This window comes from Cucurbita moschata, unplaced genomic scaffold (genome assembly GCF_002738365.1).
Source record: "Cucurbita moschata cultivar Rifu unplaced genomic scaffold, Cmos_1.0 Cmo_Scf00002, whole genome shotgun sequence".
NCBI lineage: Eukaryota > Viridiplantae > Streptophyta > Magnoliopsida > Cucurbitales > Cucurbitaceae > Cucurbita > Cucurbita moschata.
Genome location: NW_019268518.1, coordinates 2,218,289 through 2,231,277, shown reverse-complemented (window position 1 = coordinate 2,231,277; position 12,989 = coordinate 2,218,289). Strand labels below are relative to the sequence as shown.

Genomic DNA, 12,989 nt, shown 5'->3' with positions numbered 1-12,989 from the left:
TTGAAAAAATCCTCAAAATCAAATAAGAAGAAGAAGAATGTGTTGTTGGAAGCCCTAAATGCAAAACAATAGTAACAGTAACAACAGGGCCACACAAGTTCTTGTTGCTGTTGTGTGAAAGTGAGTGATCTTGCCGATTATTTATTTAAGGAGAAAATGAGACCTAATATATTAAGGGAAAAAACAAAAAAACAAGGCCGCAAAAATTTAGTTATACGGTATTTTGCTCAAGGAATTTATATGCAGCACATCAATACACACATAAACTTCTTCCTACTACTTGATACTTGCAACTTGCAGAATATGTAGTCCGTTAACAAAAATCATTCCTACATGTAGAATGTGCTTGAAATAACCTATGAATTAACAAATTCCTCTAAACTTAATTTCTTTGTACTCTTAGGCTTATTTTTTTTGTTTGTAATCTTCGTGTGGTTCCTCAATTTGGGCATGTATTGATTGAACAAACACAATGAAAAATAAAGATAGTTTCTTGTATTATGTTTTTATTTCGTGGATCTAACTCACGAAACTACATTCAACCTTTTAACACAAGAAAACAGCCACATCTACCTCACAGAACTCACCAATCTACATTCAAAGAAAAATTATACATGTAGGAAAATACACACTTAAAAGTAAAGTACATTACTTAATGAAGGACCAAGGGACCAAACTCACAAAAGTTCATTAGTGTGTACTAAATATAAATGAAAAACTGCATTATGTAGTAGTAGTTCGGTTCGATCCTTCAATCTAACTCACAGAACTACATTAAAAAAGAAATTAAAAAAGAAGACACAGAGATGAAACACTTAGAATAATTCATCAATGAAAAGTGAGCCAACAAAGAAGATAAAAAGGAAAAAAAAACAACTAACTTTCTCTCTCTTGAGATCTGATGCAAATCAGAGAAAAATTTTGAAGCAGAAAGAAAGAATGATGGATCTTGAGGGAAAAATTTTGAAGCACCAAAGACGGAAGGATGGATTGTTGCGCGAGAGAAAGAAGGCGAGATTTGGTTTTGCCCGAGAGTCTAAGAGAAAATGGGTGCCTAAAGGGAAAAGGAGAGAAAAAGAAAGGAAGGCTTTTATACGCGTGATTAGGTTTTCAGGGATAACATTAAAAAAAAAAAAAAACGCCTTTATTTTCTTTCTAATTTATAGCATCTTTTAAAAAATGCTATACAAAAAAGCTATAAAAGAGGGTATTTGTTGTAGTGACATAAAAGAATTATGCGATACCTTTAGGATAAAGTAGAGATCTTAGGTCGTTACATTTGATATCAGAACTCTAGATTATATATTATGTAGACTAGCCTACGAAGTAGGCTTGACATGTTTCATGGTCCAACCGTCAATGCCCCATCATCATCATGTGTATCATGCATAAGATAAGAAAAAGAAATATTTTGATCGCATTTATCATGATTGCTTTCTAGTACTACACATGTTTTGATCGCAATTACTATGATTGCTTTCTACTATTACACCCTAATTATAATGCAGCATGATGGTTGATCTAGTTTCATGTTGATATGTTCGCTATATTTTAGGTTAGCAAGTTGGATTAAGTAAAAGTTATGTGTTAGTTTTTAGAACCATGCCACCCAGATGATCGTGAGGAAGGAGATGACCCCTTGTCAGAGGAAGAGGAAGAGGTGGGGGTAAAGATTGCCCACCTCGTGAAGGTTCAGTGACTAGGACAGACGTAGTTGCGCCACTACAAGTTGTGTCACCTCAATCTACGTCACCTCCAACAGCACCGACGGCTGGAATAGATCATACTACAACTCTGATGTGGGAATCATTCCAGGCCATAATGACTAGGACAGTCGCAGGCTATGGTGGCTACTCAGTAAGCCAATAGCTCACAATCTACTAGAGGAGCGAGATATTTATGAGACTTTAAGTAGTATGACCCACGCACATTTAGTGGAACCACGAGAGACCCAGCTCAAATGTGGTTATCGTCAGTGGAGACGTTATTTCTATTAATGGAATGCTTAGATGATCAGAAAGTGTCATGTGTGTCATTCATGCTGATGAAGAATGCAAATTTATGGTGGACGGATAACAAGGAAATTCTCTGCCCTGATAGGAGTTTTATAGCATGGACCCGGTTCAAGGAGGCATTCCTAAAGCAGTACTATCCAAAGGTAGCCCGACTCAAGAAGCAGTAGTTCACCCACCTAATACAGGGTGGACGTTTGGAATAGGCATATTTAAATTTTTGAGATGGAAGAAAAATATCAAAGAAATCATATTTAAATTTTAAATGGCAAAGCCAAGTGAATCGTAAATAATCATAAATAAAAAATAACATAGTAAAGAAAATTCAAATTGGATTTGATGGAGGAAGAACCTCAATGATCAAATGAATAAGATCTAATACATTGGGACGACCTAGGTTCAGTGCGAGAATAAGGCAAATGATGACTTTTCGGAAGGGGACGGTCACAGTGACAGATATACAATAAACATGCAAGAGAAAGAGAAAGAGGTGCACATGTAAGAGAAAGAGGTCCTTTTTACTTAAAAAAGGAATAACAAAATAAAGATTTTGGTCAATCCTCCACTTTGGCATCTTATTGAACAAAAATGGTGATATTGTTCCTCCATTGATCAAGAATTTCAATTTTTGGGAAGTATCATGATCATCCAATAAGAATTACCACCCTTCCTGTTTAACTATTATGGACAATAAGAAGAATATTAGTAAATGTAACGAAGAGAGAAAAAACATGTGTTAATTTACTAATTGAAAGAAATTTTTTAATGAGGCGAGGGACAACCAAGACATCTAAGTGAATATTTGGGATAGGAGAAAAAGTAGAGTGTGGGTAATGGGTAGGAAGGCACTGTTTCCTACTATCACAGAGTTTGTACCCGTGTAATTGTTAGACTTATCCAAAATAGATGGAACAAAGCGTTCAAAAATCAATTAGGCATGACTAGACATCATGTGAGATTTGCCCACGTAGGTTCGAATCTTACCACTCACGTAAGTTTTTTTCGAGCAGGACTAGAAATCAATTGGGCTTTATCCAGAAAGGAAATATAGCTCACAATTTTTAGGTTGCTTTTGTTCACTAAATTATTAAAATTAAAATTTGCACAAAAAAAAAATGTTTTAAATTAAAAAATAATATTATATTTTTGTTTCTCTAATTTGGTGTGCGTGTGAGAGTTGTTATGAGGTTTCTCCTTAAGTGGGCGTGACAGAGTTGTTATCGGCGAGGACTAGAAATTATGTGGGCAAATTTTTGTTTATCTCATTCAGTGGGTGTGTCGTAGTGATTATCGGGCACGACTAGAAATCATGTGGGCTTTGCTCGAGATAGGATAACTATGCCGCTCACGATTTTTACTTGAAAAATATTATATTTTTGTTTCTCTCATTTAGTGGGCTAGTCGGAGCTGTTATCGGGTAGGACTAGAAGTCACGTGAGCTTTGCCCAAGGTAGGATAATTTTGTCCCTCACTATTTTTACTTAAATAATATTATATTTTTGTTTCCCCATTTGATGGGCTTATTTTTGTTTCTATTTTAGGGACAAGTCAGAGTTGTTATGGGCACGACTAGAAATCATGTGGCTTTGCTCGAGCTAGGATAATTATGGTGCTCACTATTTTTAGGTTGTTTTTATTCACTGAATTATTAAAATGAAAATTTGCACAAAAATATGTGAATTCATCCTCGGTTGGAAGAGAGGTGGTCTACGACCCTGACTCGAGTGGGTTCATCCTTGGTTGGAAGAGTTGGTGTGGAAATAAGAACCTCGTTGGTTGTTAAAGGAAGCCACGTGACTTCCATGAGTGCAACCATAGTGCGTAGGAATGTTGCAAGAGTGGAATTAGAAGACTCAAGGTAGAGCTGGAACAACTCAAAACTTTCCGTTTTGAGACTAAATTTGCAAAACAGGAGATAGGGTGAGAGTCATTTGAGTAGCAGAAAATGTTGAAAGAACTAGTGCACTTTATCAATATCCTCAACAGGTCTGCCAATGGCATGAAGTTGGTCACATATTGTTTTGAAGGTACAGGCATACTCAACAACAAGTTTGGTGCTACGTTTCATCAGCTACAAGTCATCCTTGAGTCTTAGTTCACAGGCTTTCGAATGATGGCTGAACGTAGTCTTCAACGTGAGCCTAATGTCACGAGCAGTGTAGAGACCAATGATGGCAGCAATAGCTTCCTCGGTGAGAGAAGAGAGCAGGAGACAGAGAAGTCGTCGATGACTGCTTTTCACGCTAAATATTTGGTGTTGAGTGTTGAGGAGGTTGTTGGTTCAAAGCGAGGTGGTGAAACCAGAGTTCCATCAATGTAGCCCAACCTACTTGACTCGCAAGGATATTTGGATTTCCCAAACAAATATTTGGACGAAGAAAGTTTGATGGTGGTCATATGTATTAGAGTATTGAAATGAAGAAGAGGATTCATAAGCTAAGCTAAGAAAGGATTGAGGTTGCTAAACTAGAGGGCTCTAATACCATAATAATATTTGTTAAAACCTCTACAACTAAACAGCGGTGGAAGTTCTCTATTTATAATCATTTACGGAATCAAATATATTACAAATGAAATGGAAAGAGCAATAAATAAATACATGATATTAGCCTATGACCAAGAGAAATAAATGATACAATATTAACATATGATCCATGACAAATATGATACATATGGTAAACCATAATGGAAGACTAATATTCTCACTAATACAAGATATTAGCCATCAATGGTCAAATATGATGCACATGGTAAACCACGTAAAAACAAAATATCCTCACCAAATCTAACCTAAGGCTACAACTTAAATAGAAAATAAAACTTAAATCCTTTGTGGTTGCCCACAAGTCCAGTCTTATACAAAGTCTAATCTAGGGCTATCCTCGTATTGTGAAATGATAATATTTTTAATTAACTAATTTATAAAGAGAGATTAAACACTTTGTAGTTGTCCAATCTTATACAAAGTCATTGTATATAGGATTCACGTATCTTCACATAACAATTTGGTGAGTTGTATCAGGTTAAGACATCCAACCTTATCCATGTACTATTAGACATTTTAGGTTATTACTGGAACATAATCTTTTCATGTCAATCACATCCCATTTAGGATTACACTAAAACGTTGCAAATAAAATCATCTAAATTAATATTACTTATTAAAAATAAAATAAATCTTAATAATCTCCCCTTGCACCAAAGTTGGTGAGAATAGATATATATAGATATATAGATATCTTTCATTTTGTATTTTCTCTCTCTATCTGTACAGAGAAATTCTAAAAGAGTAATGATTTAATTAACTGCATAACAATTTCAAACATCTAAGAGCATTTTTTTTCTTGATAAATATTCTCTCTTCTATCCTTTACAATGTGATTTTCCACTTGAAGCTGAGAAACGCCACAGCCATGAAACCTTTTGCATTGGATAACCACAGCTACACCGTTTTTCAGCCTTGAAATCGAGTTTCTCCAAGCTCGTACAAAACTCATCAAACACGGATAAAGTTAGGCTGAGGTTGGGGCGATTGGGACGTCGAACTCCGAGCTATGCTGGATGAACTAATGGGTGAGCTAGAAGACGTAGGCAGCTGATCATAGTCACCCAAAAACAAGAAACCATAAACATACTTGAATTATCACTAAGAGGATGAAAATGTTTGTTAACTGTAAAAGGAGATGATGCATTGGATTGTTCTGGGCACGTACGAGAAGTCGACGACGATGCACCGCAGTGACGACTTTGAACATAACGTATATCAGTAGGCAGATCCCGAAAATTCGCAGGCATATCAACTGTCATAGAAGGGAGTATAATTCAACTTTCTGATAGAAGTTTTGGGGGTCTTGCATTTGTTGAAAAACAGAAATGGAACATAGGATTTCTTACCAGAAGCATAGGAAAAGAGTAATCACTGGTTTCATTAAACATGAGGGGAAGAATGTGCCTCAACACCAGAAGAACCATGAACTACAAAGAAAAAGAGAAACAAACGCTTCAGGTTTTGATATTTTCCTAACACAAACGCTTCAAGGGAGAAAGAGAACATACGGTGATAGCAATTGAATGACAGCATAGGACACTGCTTGCAGCAGAAGCTGCTATCTCATCATAATCGGAATCAGCCACATTACGGTTTGATGATACCATTGTTATATAGGTAGGACTATCCGAGTCCCTTCTAGACATCTCCCAGTTCCCTCTGCAAGAAAAAACAGAGTCAATCAAAGAACTTCAAGAAATTCTCAAGTTAAAGTGGAAAGATCATACTTTGGAAGAATTATAGCAAGAACATTACCTGAAGTTCATTGGGATACGTCTCATTTCAAATAACGAAGGAGGAGCCGTGTAGCCTGGCTTGAATTGCTGAAAAACCATAGTACCATTGTTCAGTTTTGTTGTACAAACTGCATTAAACAAACTGATATTCTCGGGCAAAGCTGCTATAGGTAACCGCTCAAGCCCACTGTTAGTAGATATTGTTCTCTCTTTAGGCTTTCCCTTTTGGGCTTTCCCACAAGGTTTTTAAAACGCGTCTGTTAGGGAGAGATTACACACGCTTATAAAAAATATTTCATTCTTCTCCCCAGCCGACGTGGGATCTCGCAATTCACTCCCCTTTGGAGTCAGCATCCTCGCTGGTACTCGTTCCCCTCTCCAATTGATTTGGGATCATACAATTCATCCCCTTTGGAGCCCCACATCTTTGCTGGCACTCATTCCTCTCCCCCAATCAATGTGGGACCTCACAATCCACCCCCCTTCGGGGCCCAGCATCCTTGTTGGTACACCGCACAGTGTCTGGATTGTGAGATCCCACATTGAGGGGAGGAGAATGAAACATTTTTCATAAGGGTGTGGAAACCCCTCTCTAGCAAACGCGTTTTAAAAACTTTGAGAGAAAGCTCGAAAGGGAAAGACCAAAAAAGACAATATTTACTGGCGGTAGACTTGGGCTGTTACACTATAGATTATAATCTTATATCAATGAACTGCTTGAAAAAGTGACAAAAACTAGGAGGAAAGAACTACAAAACATCATACTCCACCTGTTGGCATATTTCACAAACTGTGTTACCCTTCTCATTACACCACTTCTGTATGCATCTTCGATGCGCGTACTGCAAAATCCAATGGAACATGTCAAGTAAACTTACATGAGAAATCTATTGTGGCACAAGATTTTTGGGTATGGAGAAATATAATGGATATATGCACGAGAAAGCAGCACAGTTAACAACTTGAGAGTTGTGTTGGAGATGTAAACTTCAAGATAATGGTGCATTAGAATGACGTATCCGTGTTGCTGAAGTGAACTATAATGACAACTATGGCATATATCAATGAGCTTGCTTTCCAAAAATGCAAAGAAGTTTGTTTCTATGCTCCATATTTGGAATCAAGTGCAAAGTTCACAAACACGAAGGCATGAAGAACACAACAAGAAGACCAATACAATGATCAGAAATGAGTTCATCAACAAACCTTAAGGCTACCACGGCACGAGCAAGGCGTTTCCATGTTCGAGTCTTCATCCTCATCCTGACATATTCTACATTCCACCATTTTCTTTGAAGAAAGTATATCTTCGAACTCCATTTCTAAGGTTGACTTATTCCTCTTCAAATCATCTGTGGAAGAAGACGATGTCGCTTCCATCAACTGCCTTCGACTCTCGATTGCTGCTCCTAATGTCGACTCCGTCAACAACCGATCAACCAGCAAAACAAAGTGATCCCCCATACTAAGAAACTCGCAATATCAGGACAATTGATTTCACAATATTTAAACTGACCAACAGCATAGAGATATGAGAAACCAAGCCTTTAATTCTTTCCAATTAATGGGTTATGCTAGAGATTAAACAACATGTATGTAGGCAATGACAAAACAGGATAAATGAGAAAAACCCCAACAAAAAAAGACTACAGGATCCTCTTTAAAACCCCACCGACAACATTAGGAAAGATATACAGGAAAAAGTAGAGGGCAAAGGTTTATAAGGAGGAGGAGGAAAACAGAGGAAAACAGAGGAAAAGGAGAAGAAACAGGCAGAAGAGAAAAGGAAGGAAGAAAGACGAAAGAATCAAAAACAGGAAAGAAGAATATAAGAAAAGGGAAGCAAATAAAAAAAGGAGTAAGAAACTTAGAAGAAGGGGATGGAATTTTGTACAAGCAAAGAAAGCGGGTACCCTTTTTATGCCCTGCGATGTTGCTCTGAGTTTTAAGGAAGGAAGAAGATTAAATGGGTTTTTGGGCATCTCTCTCAGCTTGGCATTTCTTCAAACACTTCGCGTGCATTTCCCATATACGTTAATCCGCATATCTTAGAAGTCGAGAGAGGGCGGCATGATTGGTTTCGCTCTAATTTTTGCCTCACCTCACCGTTTTGTGGTTTTATAAGCTGCATCGTTGCATGACTTCAATGTTTTGCGATGAAAAACATCAAGAAATTGTGAGATTCTGTTAGAATCATTTCTAATGCATAATTTATTACGAGACCTGAATTTTATATTTTAGATTATTTTCGATGACAGATTAGGTTATAAATAAGTAATTTTCTATTTTCTATTTTTTTTTTTATAGACCCTTAATTCAATCAAATAAAAAAAAGGTTTTATTTTTCCGGAATTGGTAGATACAAATTTCAATTTTAATTTTAAAAGTATAAATTATGTCAGACCAAAAATTAAATTTTTTTAAAAATGATTAAACATTTTAAATTTAAATTAAGACACCTAAACCTTTTAAAATTAAAAAAACCTAGCAAAATTATAGGTCAAATGGGAGTTGTTATATTTTATCTCTCCATTAATGTTTAGTAATGAAATAGACTTTTTTGAGAAAAATAAATGTAGTGGGTCCAAAATTTAAAACGATTTCAAAAGAAAGAATGTACATCAATTAAGGTGTGTCATATTTAATTTGACAATTAGCACAGATTCAATACCTGATAAATAAATAAAAAAATAAATATTTTATCCGATTAAAAATGAGGGTGACAAATATCTAAAATTATATAATTATCTTATTAAAAATGAGGGTGACAAATATCTAAAATTATATAATTATCTTATCTTTATAACATTTTGATAGTTTTATTAAAATTGAAATGGGTGTAAGTCAGCTTTATTATAGTTTCGTTAATTGAGGCATATATCTTCAATCAATATGTCAAAAATTTGAATTCTCTGCCTCATATATAATGTCAAACTAAATTGATTGATATTTTGGCCTAACAAATACAAAACCCATTACCGAAAAGAGAAAAAATAGATAAAAATTAATTTAAAAGTAAATTTTATTTTATGAAAAAGAAGTTTTTGGGGGAATAATACCTAAACCATAAATCCAAATATTTAAAAAGAAATATATACACAAAATGAAGTAGAGAGGTGTGGTTGAACCAAACATGTTTCATTATTGACTTCATAGGAGACTTCCATTAATCATCACCCAATCATTAATTTTAATAATAAGCTATTTTTATTTAGTTGTTGGTATCCCATTAATAATTTTAATTATTTACATGAAATTTTGACTAAATTAGTAACTTTTTTATAATTATATATATATATTGGAGTAAAGAAAAATGTGTGGGTATTATATAATGATTGAACATGGATTAAGTTGAAGGGAAAGATGAATTGGTGTCCAAGTTCATTCTTTTCTCTCTTATTTCTCACTCTTTCTCACTCTGTTTACTTTAACATTTCCATAATCAAAATCATCATTATTTTTTTTTATTAAAATAAATTAGAACATAAACTTGTAAAATTTTCTACCTTAAAAATTACTTTTGAAATTAAAAAATCAAAAGAATGAAGGTGGTTTAAATAAATAGGGCCTATGAAAGCTGAGGAGAGGAATTGGGCTTTATAAGTTTGTTTAGGTCTGTTTTCATTTAGCCTTCTAATCATAGTTCAACTCGGGAATGATCCATCAACCCTCTTCATTTTCCATCCCCACAAAATTAGATCGGACTAGGTTCCCGATCCTTGTATCAACATCATTTCAAATATATCAATCCATTGTTTCCTTTTCTTTGTATCAATGCATTCTTTGAAATGCACTTGTTTCTAATTGGATGAGCTGCAAATTCTAGAGAAGTAAAGGGCAAGAACTGAATTTGAAGTTACAAGCTGGATTAATCCAAAGTTGCTGAATATTTCAATCAAAGAGGAGGAGGAAGTGAAGAACAGTAATCAGAGCAGCAAAACTGAGAATGATGGGCAGATTTTTTATAAGTTATTGCTATTCAAATCTAACATGACCTGACATGACATGACAGCCTTCAAACATTGGACACTTCTCAACTCAGCTAATCTCTCTAAACAAGTTGTAAAATCAAAGACAGTCATGTTCATAGCCACAGCTACTCTGTTTGGTTCTGACTCTTCATTTCAACGTTGATTATGTAATCAAAGCGATTCTATGTAATCAAAGTTCTTCTCCTCTTAGAGACTCAAAGGTTATGATGCAGATTTCTCCAGATTTCTCCAAATTTCTATAAATTTCTATCAGAGTGAACAATAAATCGAAATTCTATAACATATGGATCAAATCTAAGCTCCTCCCGTAAATGGGTTGCTATTGTTCTTATTGCTTATCCTTTATTGTAATTCCTAGCTCACCTGCAACTATGACGGTGGTAGCCATGTCAAGAAACATACCGTGTTCCACCACTCCGGCGAGTCGCAAGATTCTGTCACTGGCGACGTTTAAATCCCCTATGTCTTTATTGAAATATAAATCCACGATGTAGTTCTCGTTGTCCGTGACATAGGGCTCTCCGTTTTCTCCGACGGTTCGAAGCTTCCCGACGCAACCGGAGTCCTTGAAGAGATTCTGAAGGCGAACAGCGGTGAATTTCCAGCAGTAGGGCACGACCTCAACGGGCATTGCGAGACCACTGCCGCCAATGAAGTCGACGAGCTTGGACTCGTCAACAATGACTATGAACTTTTTACAAACACATTCGACCATCTTCTCACGGAGGAGGGAGCCACCTCTGCCTTTCACCAAATTAAGATCGGGATCGACCTCATCGGCGCCGTCGATGGCAAGATCGATGACAGGATGCGAATCGAGATCGGACAAAGGTATTCCCAACGAGACGGCTTGGTCGTAGGTCTTTTTGGAGGTAGGTATTCCGACGATGTCCTTGAGCTTCCCCTGTCGGAGAAGGTCGCCGATCCGGTCGACAGCGTGCCTGGCGGTGGAGCCGGTTCCGAGCCCTAAAACCATACCGGAGTGAACGAATTCGACAGCCTTGTAGGCGGCAGCCTTCTTAAAATCATCCTGAGTGAAAATCGGCGGAGAAAGAGGCGCAGAAGAGGGAGCAAGGAGAGGGCCGACCATGGAAGAGGTGTCGGAGGCGATGAATTTGGGGAGATAAGGAATGGCCATTATGGTGAATGAAATTGGAAAAAAGAAACGGATGGAAGCTCAGTAGTGAGTGGTGAGGCAGAAATGGAAAGGCAATCGGAATTGGAAGAGGGGTTTCATGGAGGAGAATCAAAATGGAGGGTGGTGATGAAGGGATTGAAGGTGGGAACGCGTGGCGGAGAACAGTGGAAGCGATAGAGATTAGAGAAGAGAGAGAGGAGAAAGAGATTGAGAAAGATAGGGTTTAGACGGGGAGAAAGAGAGGGAAAATGGGGATTTATAAAGGGGGAAGGCGGACGCGGTGGTTCTCAGGATTTAAAAAAAGAAACAGAACCCATTGAAAATAAAATCTTTCTTTTTTGGCGTATTTCTCCCGCCGTCAGATAAAGGATTCGATTTAACCTACATTAAAATTAATTATAAAAAACAATTTAAATTAAAAAAATATTCATAAACTTTTAACATTGTTTTTTTATTAATATATGAACCAAAACGGTCCGACACCTCATAGATTATATCTAAATTTTTTAATGTTTTTATAAAAATTAAAGTTTTTTTTTTTAAACGTTGTACTAATCTAAAGGTATTTTTGAAGTTTCAAAAAAAAGTTAGTATTAATGAAATTTTAAAAAATATTTTTTAAAGGGTATTTTTGAAACATTACCTAGGATATTTTTTTTTAAAACTAAATTAATAAAAGTACTTTTCAAAGTTTGAACTCTGTGTTACGTATACTTATAAACGTACCATTCAAAAATATTTTTACTGTTATTATTATATTTAAAAAATAGATTATCGACAAAGTTTTAATGTTAGTTTAAAAAATTTAGGAATAATTTTAAGATGTTGTACTAACAATAAAAAAATACTTTTGAATTTATTTTTTAAAAAAATTTAAAGGTATTTTTGAAAATTTTAAACCAATATAAGATATTTGTGAAGTTTTTAAAAAACGTTTAAAGAATATTTTTAAATTTTTTAAAAACGTTTAAAAATAGTTTTGAAGTTTAAACTTTAGAAAACTCAAAAAGATGTTTCAAACAAAATATTAATAGTTTTTAATAGTTAATTTGTTTTTTTCTTTTTTTAGTTTAAGACTGTTTTAAAAGTTAAATATATTATTAAAACTTCTAAAATTTTATAAGTATTTTTTTTAAAGATAAAATGTTAAATTTAAAGATATTTTTATTAATTTATTATTTTTTAAAATATAAAAGACCAACCTAGTGGAGGATTTAGGTTATTACAAATTTTTGTATTTTAATCGGTTTGTTTAGTTTAAGCTTTTGTTAGGCTCTTAGATGGACGAATATTCAAAAAAAATGTCTAATTTAATTTTGAAGTGAAAGGAAGAAATAAATAAATAACGGTGGATTTAACATTTATTTAGAATATTTTTAATAATTCTTATTTATTTTAGTTGATTTACTTTTATCGTTCATAATTATTGAAATATATTGATAATATAGTAATACTTTGACATTACAGCTCCACAAAAGTAATCCACAGGTTTCATTCTTGTGTTACTTTCTTCAACTTTTTATTATTTAAAAAAGAAAATACATTTAAGCACAAAAATAATTG

The 12,989-nt window shown here is 34.9% G+C and overlaps 2 protein-coding genes across 2 annotated transcripts; both read right to left on the bottom strand.

Moving 5' to 3' along the window:
• Window positions 1–5,230: 5,230 nt before the first annotated feature.
• On the bottom strand, window positions 5,231–8,370 carry LOC111430092 (E3 ubiquitin-protein ligase MARCH8-like). Its single transcript, XM_023066247.1, has 8 exons — window positions 8,210–8,370; window positions 7,503–7,761; window positions 7,067–7,138; window positions 6,316–6,383; window positions 6,069–6,219; window positions 5,907–5,987; window positions 5,726–5,812; window positions 5,231–5,607 (listed from the first exon to the last, which is right to left on the bottom strand). Exons 2-8 carry the CDS (start codon window positions 7,758–7,760, stop codon window positions 5,509–5,511), a joined length of 816 nt encoding a protein of 271 aa, XP_022922015.1. The 5' UTR covers window position 7,761; window positions 8,210–8,370; the 3' UTR covers window positions 5,231–5,508.
• Window positions 8,371–10,164: 1,794 nt separating this feature from the next.
• On the bottom strand, window positions 10,165–11,669 carry LOC111430098 (probable ribose-5-phosphate isomerase 2). Its single transcript, XM_023066259.1, has one exon. The coding sequence runs from the start codon at window positions 11,424–11,426 to the stop codon at window positions 10,617–10,619; it is 810 nt and encodes a 269-aa protein (XP_022922027.1). The 5' UTR covers window positions 11,427–11,669; the 3' UTR covers window positions 10,165–10,616.
• Between the last annotated feature and the right edge of the window lie 1,320 nt (window positions 11,670–12,989).

Coding starts and splice junctions, on each gene's coding strand:
- LOC111430092 (XM_023066247.1), bottom strand. CDS start 7,760: ATGGGGGATCACTTTGTTTTGCTGGTTGATCGGTTGTTGACGGAGTCG. Junction 6,384..7,066: donor TTTGTGAAATATGCCAACAG/GTGGAGTATGAT, acceptor ATGGTTTTTCAG/CAATTCAAGCCAGGCTACAC. Junction 5,608..5,725: donor TGCATCGTCGTCGACTTCTC/GTACGTGCCCAG, acceptor GACTATGATCAG/CTGCCTACGTCTTCTAGCTC.
- LOC111430098 (XM_023066259.1), bottom strand. CDS start 11,426: ATGGCCATTCCTTATCTCCCCAAATTCATCGCCTCCGACACCTCTTCC.